The 15,919-nt window shown below is 36.4% G+C and overlaps 1 protein-coding gene across 3 annotated transcripts in view; it reads left to right on the top strand.

Moving 5' to 3' along the window:
• The window catches only part of LOC127862948 (uncharacterized), a 21,926-nt gene extending 18,612 nt beyond the window's left edge, over window positions 1-3,314 (top strand). For 2 of the 3 annotated variants that reach the window (XM_052402216.1, XM_052402215.1), the window contains exons 2-5: window positions 1,082-1,383; window positions 1,709-1,829; window positions 2,422-2,505; window positions 2,689-3,314. In XM_052402216.1, the coding sequence (XP_052258176.1) occupies window positions 1,123-1,383; window positions 1,709-1,829; window positions 2,422-2,505; window positions 2,689-2,879 (657 nt within the window). In that variant the 5' untranslated portion in view covers window positions 1,082-1,122 and the 3' untranslated portion in view covers window positions 2,880-3,314. Of the gene's footprint in view, window positions 1-868; window positions 944-1,081; window positions 1,384-1,708; window positions 1,830-2,421; window positions 2,506-2,688 lie in introns of those variants that run through there. The other variant, XM_052402217.1, reaches the window with a different exon arrangement.
• Window positions 3,315-15,919: the final 12,605 nt, after the last annotated feature.

Genomic DNA, 15,919 nt, shown 5'->3' with positions numbered 1-15,919 from the left:
GTGACCCCTGGAGTCCTGCTAGAGTCCTGAAGTAAAAACGCTCTAGCCTACTGAGCTATTCCGCCGAGTACATAATCATGACGTATTTTATACCTTATATAAGCAATCTTCGTAGTTTCACAAAATTTAACGACAAAAACAGAACTCTCCAAATTATTCAATCGTTTCGCGTTGCAACGCTTTATAATTTTTAGGTTTTAAAATCGTCAAAAGATGCATATAATGGCTATAATAGAGCATGGTTAATGTTCAGTATTATTGTTTCCTCACAAATATCATAACTAAAACGAAAACTTACGAATCTGAAACAACTTTTTTCAATTTTGTCAATTTACCAAAGCGTGAAAAGATCCCTTTAAAGGTCGGATAAGAAGAACTTTCATAATTTAAACTTTACATGTTTATACGTGAATGAAAATGCACTTTACTGAAGAACAGCCGTGCATTTTAAAAGATATTTACCTGAAATATAAAGCTCACGCACGTTTAAGTACCACATTAAAGTTAAATATCGTGTTTGGTATTAATTTCGTGTTGAGTGTATTAATATTTCGCAATATGGTAATGAAATACTTTGTGTTTATTGCGAAACATATGTGTAAGGTGACATGGAGGGAACATGTGGTTGGTTTTCCAAAGGTTAATTTTACTGATCCGTAAGTTAAATAGCCTATTAAGCGCTAAGTTTGTTTTATCATGTAAAACTATCACAGCAATTCATTTCATGGCATACCTGTCGTAATTTGTCGTTCATATAAGTACACTAATTATTCTCTAACTGTGACACTTAACCGATGAAAACGCTTTACATGAATTGACATCGGGGGAACAGGTTTACATCGTTTCTTTATCACATGTATATACCATCAGTGGCTAACTCGTTTTTTTTTAGAAAACTAAACTTCTTGTGTGTGAACCTTCAGTTTAAAGGGACTTTTCGACGGTTAGTAGATCAACGTATTAATTTATTTATCGAATCTCTTACTCAAAGCTATTATAACTTTTTATATAATTATATAGTACACATAATGTGAATGTCACATCTTACTCTAAGATTTTGACAAACTATATATTATTTCAGAACGAATCAACATGCTTAGATGAGAAACCGTTTCTTCACATATGTTGATTGTTTACATGGCTTACGGAAATATATCCAGAGACATAACAATAGGGTTTGAACCTGAAAAGCTCCGGAAAGAAAAGGCGGAACTGGCAACATCCGCTTCAGCGTTCAAATACAAGAACAGTTATTCTAGCTCCGGTGACGGTTTAATTGTTCTTTCGGATGGCTACACTGCGGGCCTTAGACCACAAGAAGCATCTACTGGCGCCAGCGTTACAGGACCAATTCGACGCGCTGAGGCCGAGTGGTATACTCAAGTAAGATGTACTTCAGCAAGTTCTAATACAGAATAAGAATCGCCCTTTAGTTTTCTCATTTTCTTGCATATTTTAGATTTTTGCCACCCTTGTTACAAGAATAAAACCGTTACGATTTACAGCTTCCAGCAATGCCATCAAATTCTTTAACGGTTATATATTAAACAAACACAATTCTATAAAAATATCTTTATAAATATTTGAAGCATAACCAGATCATCGACAGATATATAAGAAAAGGCCTCATAAGAAACAATCAAATATGCAAACATTTCGGAAAATAAAAATGCACAATTTTATCAAATTTGATTTAAAACTATAACAGCATTCGGAATCCCGGAACAACACCAGATGCAAACAAGAGTATCTGAAAGAGACATGTGTAGATAATTTACAAATCGATACAGAACTGTTCGATGCAGCGTTGAGAATTCTTAACAATGGTGGTGAGTGGTTATCATCTATATAAGGAGTTAATAAAACATATGTATTGATTCAGCCACGAACGAGATCAAAACTGATAATAATAATAATAATAATAATAATAATAATAATAATAATAATAATAATAATAATAATGATAATTATAATAATTATTATAATTATTATATAGAGGATTTTTGTTGGATATGGTAGAATATTGATTTTAATTCACGAGTGATCATAGAAAATGATATTTTCACGAGTGGCGCAGTGAAAAAATATTTTCTATATGATCACGAGACAATATAATTACCAGTTGGGCGTCCCCGTGTATTTTAAAAGGAAGCTCTTCAGTATGTTTTTATAAACATCTATGCAGAGTAGGTACCCTTTGTAAAATTTGCTTTTCACAATAGGAACCAAATATGTCTCAAAATAGTTCCGGTAAAACAATAAAAATTATTTAGAATTTTCAGTTATTTTTCACTGAAATTATTTTATTAAAATAGCTTATGAAATAATTTGAGGTGAATTTGTTTGTAAACAACAAAGATTAAGATATATCTCAATATTTCCATTATGATTATTATCATATGCATCACGTTTTATTAAAAGGTAATGCAAGCCCGACAGTTGACGATGTATTGACCTGTATTGAAGAGATACATGCACGTGAAGTAGAAATTAACAAAGTACCAGGTGAGACACGTTAGACAACGTTTCAGGTTAACATAAAGTAAAATTAAACAATAATATATATAAGCTACTAGTATTATTTATTTGATCACGGCAGCTATTAAATTACATATTTCTGTAATTCGATCATCTGTTCGTTGCGATCAGGCACATTGTTGTATACATATACTACGTTTCGATTTTTAGAAAGCCCAACAGAGGAGTATAGGAGATTAAGTACGAAGGTGAAATGCCAAAAGTGCAAAGTGAAGGAAAGAAGCGCGCTATTCATCCCCTGCGGTCACCTTCAAATGTGCATCGATTGCTCACGGGACGTTACTAGATGCACAGTCTGCTATAAGACAGTGAAAGAAATTGTCAAGACATTCATGGGTTGAAACTAAGACTGTATCTTTCTTTGTTAATAACAATATGGTTATATCGCTCTAAATAAATAAGAACTAGGCAGCGCATGTATCGAGATACAATTCTATGTAAAGACAATTGTTATAATATTGAAGTGGCTTAACTGCCCAATGCGTTTGGACGTAAATCTATAACATACCAGTAGAACCTGACGCATTTGTTTTGTTTAAGTGTGGTTCAACGTAAATCTAAACAAAATATTGTGTCAACGATTTGTAACTTTATGTGAATATATTGCCCTTCTCAAACGAATACTCAAACAAAAACGTGAAAACAATATTTGTAGTAAAAATAGGTGTGAAAATAGCCTGCGTACTGGCGGATCAGTACTTAGACTAATCCTCGTTCGGAACTCAGAAAAACGGATTTTTAGCGTATTTAATGTACAAATAAAACGCACCATAATCCACGGAGTTATTAATTGTCAGTTAAATTAACCAGACCACAACTCTGTTGACAGAAAGCGACTAATATGACACACGTTCCGATAACATTTCAACGATTTTTTACGTTGGGTTAGTGGATTTCCGAATATTGTATTTTAAAAAATCGATAAAGCCCCTCATATATTAAGAAACAGTTTGGAAAATGTAGTTACAATTGTGTTGTGCATTTTGCGCACTTCACTTATTACGAGCAAAACAGGTTCAGGCGGCAATATGTTAGACCAACAATAACAACAAATGCACAATGCAAAAGAAAAGATATGTAATGGGCCATAATAAAATATATTGAAAAGGCTTGTTTAAATATTGACAAATTGACCGTTTTCTATTTTTTCTAATTACACTTTAAACAAAGAAATAGTGTATACAAGATCTCAGTTAAACATTCTTTGTATTACTTCTTTCAACGAACAGGGTTCTTGTTTTATCGTTCTGCGCATGCTTTCTAACGATGTGACGACGAATCTGAGACGTAATATTAGTAGGTTTCGGCAGTTGAGTCAAGAAAATTTCAGTATTATATGATACGATCTGTAAAGGTTGTACTGCTTTAGCATCGGGCAAACACGATGGAAAAAGACAATTTAAAAACGAGTATTTACATTTAAACAAGAATTGTAGTGATATAAGAGTTTAATCAAGATAAACCTATTTCACGTAGGTTAAAAGAATACATTAGAACGTGCTTAGTAGTGGCACTGACGACTGAAGGATCCCGGTACAGACGTACAGGCAACATCACCGAATCGTCGCGATTTGTGGTCTATCTTATATTTTCGACAGACGTCATGCTAGTTATCGCTACATTCGTTAATCAACCATTGATATGGAAAGCGTATCAGTCCGTACAATTCACGAAGAAATATTTCATAAACTCATGTGTAGCGCGAGCCGACGACTTCCTGAGGCCGCCACCGAGCGCATACGGCGCGAATTCAAACACACTATGTGCCTTCCGAAGTCCTCGGAAGGCTAACTATTTTATTGAGTATAATAAACAGTGTAATTAATAATTTTCCTTAGGCTACATGCCTTCTGATTATGAACTTAAAATAAACGAGTCGCTTCAGATATATACAATGCGACAAAAGAGGGGACCGATGCCTTCAACGAACCCTCCGGCTTCCGTGAAGCTACTGGCCTCGGCTTTCGTGACGCTACTGGCTTAGGCTTTCGTGAAGCTACTAGTTTCGGCTTCTGGAGTTTCACTTCTTTATATTTCATTGAACCTATTGACTTCGTGAAGCTACTGACTTCCAACGTTCTGAAGTCCACTCTACAAGAAACAGGAACTCTGCAGCCCGGGCAGCACCATTTAATATTAACGTAAATACCCAACTGCTCCAGAAAACTGTTCATGCGAGTACTTACCTTTTTCTTTAGATGTGATCCCGTTAGCAGCCGCAAGAGAACCCCCTAACTTTGCCACTTTGCGCGTCTTTATATAATGGCGAACAGAGTGCCACCTATATAACGGAAAGACACGATCCGGAAACTACCGACGTTTTCGAATTCCATCCGCACTCTACGGAGATTACCGATCAGCATTTCTCCTTCACTAACACAGAAACAAGCCGAATATATAAACAGGATTTTAATAGAAACATTACTACAAAATCAAATGATGTACCTATGCACAAAAAAGTACTTCTAACCAGCCAATTACCTTACTTTATTAATTTCAAGTTACAATTTCATATTGTTTACCTAGCAAATTTAAAACTAAGGGAGGTAATGATACTGTAGCAGTAAAGAAACGCAAAGCATCTATTTCGACCACGAATCTTTTCGTCATATTACCCACGCCTCCGATTTAACATGAGTCCCCTCATGATTCCAATATGCGAAACTAATACAATCAAACATTGCAAAAAATCCAAACTCTGTACAAAATCGAACTTCAACAAGAGCTAACTAACACAATGCAACAGCGAATCTCGTCCTGAGATAATTAATGTATCAACATCCGTGCCGAAAAAACAACAACTACTCACTACTTAACATGGTTCGTACTGAACCGTTAACACACAGCCCCTATTATCATAACCTATGATAATGTCACCGAGGCTTGCCGTGCATCCGCATATCTCTCAAAGACAAGCTGACCATTCACCCGTAACTGAGTTACTAGAGGTCTCTCTTGGAAAGAGAGTATAACCTTTGTCAGTAATCACAATTTTCCTTTTCTGAAGGTCGGCTTCAGTTGCAGCCTGCACCTTAACCATGAGCTCCTTTTTCCCGGACGCTCTAACCTCTGCATTGACAGGCCAACCAGACGTTACCGATGTTTCATTGCATGTCGTAACGTTCATGAAGCCTCTTTGATCATCTGGCTTCAAGCTGACTTTCTCAGACACGCCACTGGATAGTCTACCTTGTACGTTTGCTTGAGATCGTACTGACTTCTTAGTAATTGGCATCACGGTGCTTTGATTCCCATTGAAATCTCCTTGCAAGACCGCTGTCTTTTTCTGAACACTGGCTTCATACTTACTTAAGCCCTACCAGCATCTGCAATTTTATATGCCGGTTGAGACCGCACAGGTTTCTTCATTTTCCTCAGCGCATACTTGTATGAACCGTCTTTTGGTACGGTTCTTTCAACCTGACTTTCTCCTCGGATCCGTATTTCATGTGCTGAAGCACACATATTTGGAAACATATTGCTTCCACTGAAAAAACGAATGCCTCCGAGAACATCTTTTTGAAGCTCTACTGGCTTTATTGTAGTCGACATGTTTTGACCTTGTTTCCTTCGTCGGTTATTTGGGCATTGTCTTTTAGGTGCGTCTGTGAACCACACAGATAGCATCGTCGAACCTTTTCACTTTCACCTCGTTTGCGCCTGTGCTAAGGGCTTTAAGTTCCATACTTCCTAATAAGCTCATCCAATCTTTCGACCACCATTCCCAGCTTCTTAATATGTCGTGACGAGGAACAGCAACATTCTGCATGGGCCGTTCGAGAAACATGACGATCAAACACTGTGACACCATTAACCTTTAAAGGCTTCAATTAAGGCCTTTTTTTGCCAAAGTGACGTTTGCGTCGAAGACACTCGGCTTTCCTAAAGTTGTCTTTTCTTCATCGCGAGAACCACGTCCATTATCAGGACACTTCCTCTTCAAATGAAACTTTGAGCCGCAGGTATAACACCGTCGTTCCATGACGCTCGGCCCTGAATCATATCTGGGTTGTGAGGTTTCCGCGGTGCCCATGAATTGACTTAGCCGTTTGTTGAGCATGTCAACCATCTTTTGAAGCTCATAAATTTGCTTCATTGCCTAATTGCTTTCTGTAGCTACCGAAGACGCATGTCCGTCAGACTTAGTTCTTTCTGCACGATAAAAAGCTTCGAGCTCCACAGCGTGCCTGATGGCATCATTGAGGCTTACTGGTCGGGCCTGTTGGGTGCGTAGTTTCATGTCCGCACTATGAAGAGCACCAAGAAACTGCTCTTTGGCCAAGGTTTCTTTCAGGTCTGCCGGTGAAGAGGGGTTTGCCAGGGGTAGAGGGGTAGTTAATCTTCGAATATCTTGCCCAAGCTCTCCCAACGTCTCCGATACTTTTTGTATGCCATCACGTAACTGCACTCTGTACAGTTCCGTCTGGTAAGGAGGCTAAAAACGTTCTTCCAAGGCTTGCAACAGTGAGTCATAATCTCTTGAATTATGTGGAAGGTTCCCAATACCCCTTGCGCTTGGCCACGCAACGACACTGCGAAATGCAATCCCTTGTCGTTGTAGTCCCATTGATTAAAGTGCGCTCTATAATCTCGCCACGACGATTGACCATCATACGTAGCTGCCTTCACAATACTCAAAGGTTTCAATGGTGTCTTCTTCAATTTGACGTTTTCTTCAAAATCATTTGGCTATGATTGAGGCACAGGAGTATTTCTTTCAGGAACATGAGTACACAAGCCAGTCCGAATGTTATCACGCATTAATAACTCTAAATGCCTTTTCAGAGCCAATGTGTCACAATTTTCGGCGAGGGCTTATTTTTTTCGCCTCAAAGCATCAAATCCGTGAGCCATTTTGAGGCTTGGGGTTGACAGGATAGAACGTTCGATAGGTTTATGTAACCGATCCCACTGCTGCCACCAAATATGTAGCAGGAACCGCCGACTTCCTGAGGCCGCCACCGAGCGCGACCTCAAACACACAATGTGCCTTCCGAAGTCCTCGGAAGGCTAACTATTTTATTGAGTATAATAAATAGTGTTATTGATAATTTTCCTTAGGCTACCTGCCTTCTGATTATGAACTTAAAATAATCGAGTCGCTTCAGATATATACAATGCGACAAAAGAGTGGACCGATGCCTTCAACGAACCCTCCGGCTTTCGTGAAGCTACTGGCTTCGACTTCCGTGAAGCTTCTGGCTTCGGCTTCCGTGAAGCTACTGGCTTCGGTTTCCTTGAACTTATTGACTTCGTGAAGCTACTGACTTCCAACATTCTGAAGTCCTTTCTACAATAAACAGGAACTCTCCAGCCAAGGCAACACCGTTTAATATTAAGTTATTAACGTTAAACCCCAACTGCTCCAAAACTGTTCATGCGAGTACTGTACCTTTCTCTGTGATGTGATCCCGTTAGCATTCGCAAGATATCTCCCTAACTGTGTGTGTATGTTTATCAGAGTTTATTTACAGGTCCTACTGGTCTCTTCACGAGGTCTGTGTAGCTCGACCTGCCCCTGTGACCTTACACGGGAAAATATTTAATTTTTAGCAAAAGTAGGTCAATTTTATCCCATATGACCGGGTGTTCGCCAAATAATTTTTATTTTTAGGAAGTTCAGTGCACGCTGGCCAATGAGACATACACAGATTTGTGCGCAATCCGTTGTTGTCTACACTTAAAGGCAAAATGGTTGAGTTTGTGGCACATACAAAAGCGTTTACACAAAACTAACGAAAATGTATCAGACATATCTGTACCCGACTACAACATCCTTGCAAATGCCCCTAAGGAACCCCAATCAGCTGCTTCAGCCAAGACTGCCAAGGTCATACCTTAAGACAATTCTTACGCAACACGGTCTGGGAGAGAAGTTAAGAGGAATGCGCGCTTCTACGGAGCAGAGTATGACAACCGTTGATTTTATGATCAGTCAATACATAGACAACTTAATTCGTGTTCTATAATTACGCATGAATTGTAATCGTGTTATATTTTGATTTATGCTTAGCACATAAGAATCAATACAATACAAACTCGTTACATAGAGTACTTAATCTGTGTTCTATAATTATGCATGAATTTTAAACCTTGCTATATTTTGATTTATACATGTACATGCAGTTCGATTTTCTTTTGTTTATGAAGAGGGAAATGTTGTATTATTAGAACATTCCAATAACCACGTGATCAACCACGTGTTAAGGGTTCCCGCTTAATCCCGCTCCGGCGATAAGCCCAGCACATTAGCTATGTAGCAGCGCAACTGTAAAGACGCTCATATGCTACCGTAAATATGTTACAATAAAATCGTAGAATAGAAGTTCGTGTATCATGTGATATCGCCTTCACATTAGTGTTGACACTCACATAACAAAATACACAATATACAACACTTAATGTGCCCTGTACTGTGTGCTGATGCACGGTGGCCAATGAGACCTTAATGTGCACTGGTAGTTGACAAATCAATAACAAATTCTTGTCTGTACGCCACTGCCAAGGGAGTGCAAGCACCGCTCTGCCTTTATGGCCCCTCTCGCTGTCACCGGCTGTCGTCTTCATCCCCGAGACGGTTTCCCCAGCGCGTTGAGCGCACTAAGTACCGCCGCCCCGGGGTCCCTCTTTAAAGCCACCCCCTCGATATTCATGGGTTCCCTCCCCGCAGAAGGAACCCCGAGTCCGTCCCGTATGTCCCTCCACTGGTAGTCTTGCTGTCCCGCCGTACCCGTCCCTCTACAGACGGGACCTCTGGACCGGTACGGGCAGGCGAACTCTCGACGATAAACAGCGGATTGGTCAGATCCGCTGCATCCTGGGGAAGACAGCAATCTCAGCAGTGTAGAAGACGTCCGGCTCGAGGGTGACGGACTCAGCTGGATTTGCTGAGCCATCCGCAGAAGATCAAGCCGCGAGATATCAATCTTTTGCAGGCGGCTCCTGGCCTCGGTCGCGACGAGCACGCTCCAGCTGCTGACCGAGATATCGTTCCAGTTCCAATTTGTGCGTCTTTATATACTAGCGAACAGAGCGCCACCTAGATAACGGAAAGACACGATCTGAAAAACTACCGACGTTTCCGAATTCCCTCCGCACTCGACGGAGATTACCGATCAGCATTTCTCCTTCACTTACACAGAAACAAGCCGAATATATATACATGATTTTAATAGAAACATGACTACAGAATCAAATGATGTACCTATGCAAAATAAATTACTTCTAGCCAGCCAATTAACTGACTTTATGAATTACAAGTTACAATTTCATATTGATTACATGGCAGATTTAAAACTAAGGGAGGTAATTATACTGTAGCAGTAAAGAAACGCAAAGCATCTATTTCGACCACGAATCCTTTCGTCATACATGCAATAGATTTGTCATAACATGAGTCACGATTCATCAGCACTTAAAAGAACAATCTCCAAGTGCCTCTACAATGACTACAATAGTAGAAGCAGTTCCAACGTTTTGCGGGACTTCTGTTTAATGATTTACGAAGAATTCGAACATTTTCAAAAGTTTCATAGCACTTCAAAATCGGATAAGATTATTTGAACATCACATCGACGCTGTTACGTATATGGTCACGTGTTAAGCAGCATCCATTAAGATTGTGTGTACTTTGGGTACTCGAAGCTCAAATCGTGATAGTGTGACCGGGTCACTGCCGGGATATGCTCTGCTGTGTAGGTTCAAAGTCGGAACGATGTTGGAACCGTATCGGCTCAGTGTTGGGATTTTTCTTGGGGAAATTTATTGTATCAAAATTACATGCATACAAAAAATATACGACATCCGGTGTACAGCGCGTGCTTTGAGTTCACCTGTGCGAGTTTTTGAGTCATTGACATATCTTCTTACCGCCTACCATGAGTGCTACCGGGCTAAAGCTGACCCTTTCTTGCTTTTAATGTTTACACTATATTTACTTGATTAAGTACATTGACTGAAACTCTTTTTTACACAAACAATATATACATATACACACAACAAAACTTCAGCTGCAGAGAAACAATACTATGACTGTTCAATTATTTATGACAAAGCCAATTGCCAATCAGGCACAAAACAAATGTACCAGGCAAGACAGTACACACAAACATATATAACACTGCAGTTACCATATAGGAACGCTCCATACAAACTATTTAGGGGATTAGAAAAAAAATAGAGATCCAAACCTCTTAGCCCATATTGTTACTCTTAAAAGGCCAATTTGAACAATTATGAACTTCGAAAAAATAAATTAAATTTTTCAATGAACCAAATAAATGAACAAAATTTGGGTCACCACATTGGGCCAGTCAATGCCGAAACACATTTGGGGCTGAAGTCGGTTTTAAGGAGCACCAAACCTAACATTTGGTCCAGAAATATTACCAAATATTAAAGTGTGAATAAACACGAACTCAATACTATCAATTTTCAAATTTAAAAGCAATAAAAAAGAAAATATTTCATTTAAATTAAACAATTTAACCACTTGTTGGATTGGCTTACACCTGAGCAACAAAACTGTAACAACCTGAGACAAAATACAATGAAACCAAAGCGAGTATCAACTACATATCGTCTTTTAACAAGAAACAATATTTTAATGTATTCACAATTTGACAACTCAATGCTGGGGAACAAATCAGAACACCAGACTTATAACGTACTGAAGTACAATGAAATGAAACCTAACGAGTATCAACTACATATTGTCTTTGATAAAAAATAAGGACAAACGTCATAAATCTTATGATAAATACAGAATTCTATTTTAATTTTTTGTTGCTTACATACCAAATCAATTTCGCCGTGTATAACACAACAATAGCGTATACAAAGTTAGAATGCATATATTGCCATATTGTAAATTGTTTTATTAGACATCCATGCATCTGGTTTGTTCAATGTCAGATCAAACCATTCACTAAAACTCAGCACAAATTGATTTGAAAATATAACAGGATATTTTTTTAAGTGTAATTGCTTAATGTGTATGTGGCAGAAAGTTTATTTTAAATTATTCATTTTCATGACACTTTTTATTGAATCAGCTGTATTTCCCCAATAATAGATGAACGACTTAAACAACTTTTCATTATTTTGTTTGAATATTGTTTTACAAAAAAATAATCGCAAATTAAATTAGGAGTTTTATTTCACATTATTGAATTTACGATGCTAATGTACAATTTTATTCTGTATTGAGGAGATGTAATATGATAAATAAAGTTTCAAAATTACAATTACATGTAATTTCTTGTTCAAATTTATTTCCTATACATATTACAATACAATTAAACATCCTTCACAACATTTTCAATACTTACAGGCATTTGTCATGTCACTTGGTGCATATGAACTTGCTAAGTTAGATTAAAAAGTGAATATATGGCTGGTGACTTTTTAGAAAGTGTGATATCGGACAAGTCTGAAATGGCGTACTCAGAAAAAGGCGAATCTGGCCGAGCCTTTTCACACAGCATATCGGTCTAGTCTGAAATCACATTACATAAATAACAAACTACATGCAAAATAAATCAGACTGTAACTATTTCGCGTTTTACAGTACAGCTCACTATGCAAATAAGACAGTCTGATGATGCAAATATAACTAATTGTGCACACACGATTTACACACAGGCAATAGGTCTAGATGCAATCATGAATAGCATTTAATAAAATTAAATTTAATAACCTCACAGTCGGAGCGAGAAAGTGTGACTTAATGTGAGATTGAAAACAACATTAATAAAATAGAGCCGTGCTCTGTGAAAAGGGGGTTTAATGATATATGCGTAAAGTGTCGTCCCAGATTAGCCTGTGCGGACTGCACAGGCTAATCTGGGACGACGCTTAATCTGGATTTTTGCTAAGAAGATACTTTCTTAAAACAGGCATTATGATTAAAGCGGTAAGTGTCGTCCCTGATTAGCCTGTGCGAATTGCACAGGTCCGAAGAAGACATAAGGTATGAGTTGAAGCAAACTATTGTTTCGAACACAATTTAAATGGTAATTGGAAACTGCGTTCAGTATGTGTTTACGCGGATAAATACTGGCAGAATTGTGAATTAGACATAATGTCTAAATATAATATAAATTGAGTTTAGTAAAACAGGCCTGGCATTTATTATTTGCAAACTTAATTGCTATGCAATTACACATTGAAATAACTTTTTGATATTTTTTCATACATATTTTAATGAGACAATTTAGAGGAATCCAGAAATGACGATGATTAAATCTTGATGTTGCGTTTATAATAAATGTATTCATTAAACTAAAATAGAATTATAAAGTATTAAAAATTACTTGCTTCTGCTTCCGAATGTTTTTTAAGTAGTAAAAGTCGTGAAAATATTCTCGATCGAACACAATTGGTGTGGGGTGATAAAATCATTGTATGATTAATTCGATGATTAATTTATGTTTAATTACACACACATTAATTAAACAAAACCATTCAAATATTTTTATTTCAAAGAATTCATCATAACAATTACTCATAAGGTGCTTCAAAAACGCGTTTCAAGACCGGTATTTTGGCAACATTTATCCAAATACAGGAAACCACAACATAGTTATTTTATATAAAATCCTAAAAACAATTTACTAGACATCAATATTTTCTTTAAAATGTGACATATCAAGTATAGTTTGGAAAGAACTAAAAACTTTAAAAAGCCATACCCCTTTTATTGTACGCAAAATTCTTAAATAGGTATACTAATGAATATACTTTTTTGCTCAAAATATGTCAACGTGCATTTATATTGAATACAGCATAGCAATTAATCTATCTATAAAATCAATACCATGTTGTTATTGCTGAAATGTGCTTGCTGGGCTCGGTTATTCGGGGTTCTTATTTCCTATTTCAGGCTCCTAATTTAATTATTGTCGAACGAAAATTGCTAGACAAGTTAAACAAAAATTGCTAGATAATTTCATTGCTTCTGGCGAGTATTATCTTTAAAACTCGTAAAATAACGGGAAATGAACAACTTTACTTATTGCATGTCGCGTCCCGTCTGTATTTGGAAAGTTTACCGTCTACAAATATTGATTTACAACGCACAAAAACGAAGTAAAATTATAAAGATACTAGCACACGTAAGGTTGTCGACTTTCATACGTAGTAATACCATAGCGCATGTTTAAACAATCGAAATTAAGCTCCATTAGTCTTATTAACTAACCCCTCTCTTTAACTTTGGATCAAAATATATCAACATCAGTATTCGGTTTAACGTAACGATAGACACCGTCTTGTTGTTGTGGAGATGTGGATTAATATATGTGAAGTATGACCCTTTTACCTAAGTGTACATTTGTTCATAATGTGCAGGTGTGAAAAACAACTTCCAACCTATGTAAGCATGCGTTCATAATGGAATAGGTTAAATTACAATACTGGAACGGTTATGGTAAAACTGTTTTGGGTTCCCATTTTTACCTACCCAGCCGCTAGATTATTTCTTAAAGTGATAATAGGTGCCTTTTTGTAGTGCAAATGTCACTAAAAAAACATTTAAGATAAGTTCAACGTGTGATAGGAATGTTTAAATATTATAAATAGCTACTATAAAATTGTTAAAAGGGGATATTAACTCCATGTTATAGATGCGTTTAGTAGTTGTTCAAACTCCTTAACTTGCAACTAAATTATAAACCACGCCAGCTTTTATTATAAATCAAATAATCATTAAGTTTTATAATACTTGTTTTGATATGAATGCACGAGACTCGAAGTATGAATGTTACGATAGCTTAATATTATACTGCCGATATTCAACTGTTTTGTTTTAATTCGATTAACTTTATTTTGTGCAACGAAGTTGTAGCGTAATTACGTATTGTTCGTGGAGAGCACACAGTAACAACCAAATTTCATTTATGTTTTCATCGCGATTTATTTCTGTTGAATATTTTGTAACACAACGCTTGCTAATGTTCATAAAATACAATTTTACAGCGCGGCGGCCAACATGGCCGCCACGTTAAGAAGACGTGACAAATCTCAAAGTTCTTTTCAAATCAAACCGCAGACTCACTGCTTCTGACTACACCTCTACATTTTGTCTACATGTTAATTTGCATATATTTTCTTTATAACTTTGATTGGTCCTTAGCTAACGTGCTTATTGCTGATTGGTTGACTATACTAGAAAAAACAATTTATTCATGTATTTACATGCTTGCCAAATACTCAAAAATCTAATTAATTAAGACTTTTCGGTGACCCGTTCATCTGTGCTATTTCAATAACTATGTGAAGTAATACTAATCTCATGTCTATATGCTGACCCTTTCGTTAATTGAACTCATTGTGAAGTATATGGTCCCTCTATTCTCTTATCTAAACGACTTTTCATTAAGTTGACTCAACTTATACTCCACCCTGGATGTGTTCTTACTTGTAATAAATCTTAATTCAAGTTCAAGTTTATGTGAATTCTTAGATTATTTAATATCTCACACAAACTTATTATTAAATTTTCAAACTTCATCCTTACATTGCATATACATATTATTAGAATATCTCCTTATAAACTTCTATCATAAGAATAAATAATATGTTATAAGAATGACTGATATGCGTATGCTGTTACATATTAATTTCTATCATTTGTTATACTATATAAACATAACTAATTAATTTATTTATCTCTGCGGGGTTATTACGTCACAAAGTATTAAAATAAAGTTAAGAAAATTATACCTAAATAAATTTTAAAATCTTCTATGTATTTCAACAGTTAGCTAATAACATGTACATCAACTGCTGATTTAAAGTTTTAGCTGCTGATGGCATTTGTGCAATTCCACAGTTAAAAGTAATTTTTAAAATTAGATTAGAAGAAACGAATACGTTACGTATTCGACAGCGCCTAATATGTATTGGATTAATGAAACTCGTGAAACCTTACCAGGAAAGAAATTCCTATCGTTATGCAAGTGTCATGTTTTTTTATTCAAGTTACTATTTAAAGTCACAAAAACAACATTAAACATATAGTATGCTATTTGTTTCATTGAAGTTATCTAATGAAATAAAACTGTATGCATGTGAATATGAATTTTTTTTCATTAGTACATTTGTCCCATTTTTTACTTATTTGCAAACAATGTCGGTGAATTGTTATCATCGATTATATACCGTCTTTAATAACATGTTGTATATGTATACTTGAGCTCCTTTAACACAGATACTTACTTATATTATTTTACGATTATTAGATGTATATTGCTGTGTTGTTTCTGCACTGCTAAATTTATTCTAATCTACTTTTGTAACCGGACCGTTTTTCCTAATAGACTATAACCTTGTCAGGCCAAAATTCAATTACTTGCATTGCTGTTCGCGGTTCAGATTCATC

Source organism: Dreissena polymorpha, chromosome 16 (assembly GCF_020536995.1).
Source record: "Dreissena polymorpha isolate Duluth1 chromosome 16, UMN_Dpol_1.0, whole genome shotgun sequence".
NCBI lineage: Eukaryota > Metazoa > Mollusca > Bivalvia > Myida > Dreissenidae > Dreissena > Dreissena polymorpha.
Note: the sequence above shows the minus strand (reverse complement) of the source record. Positions and strands in the feature narration are given on the sequence as shown.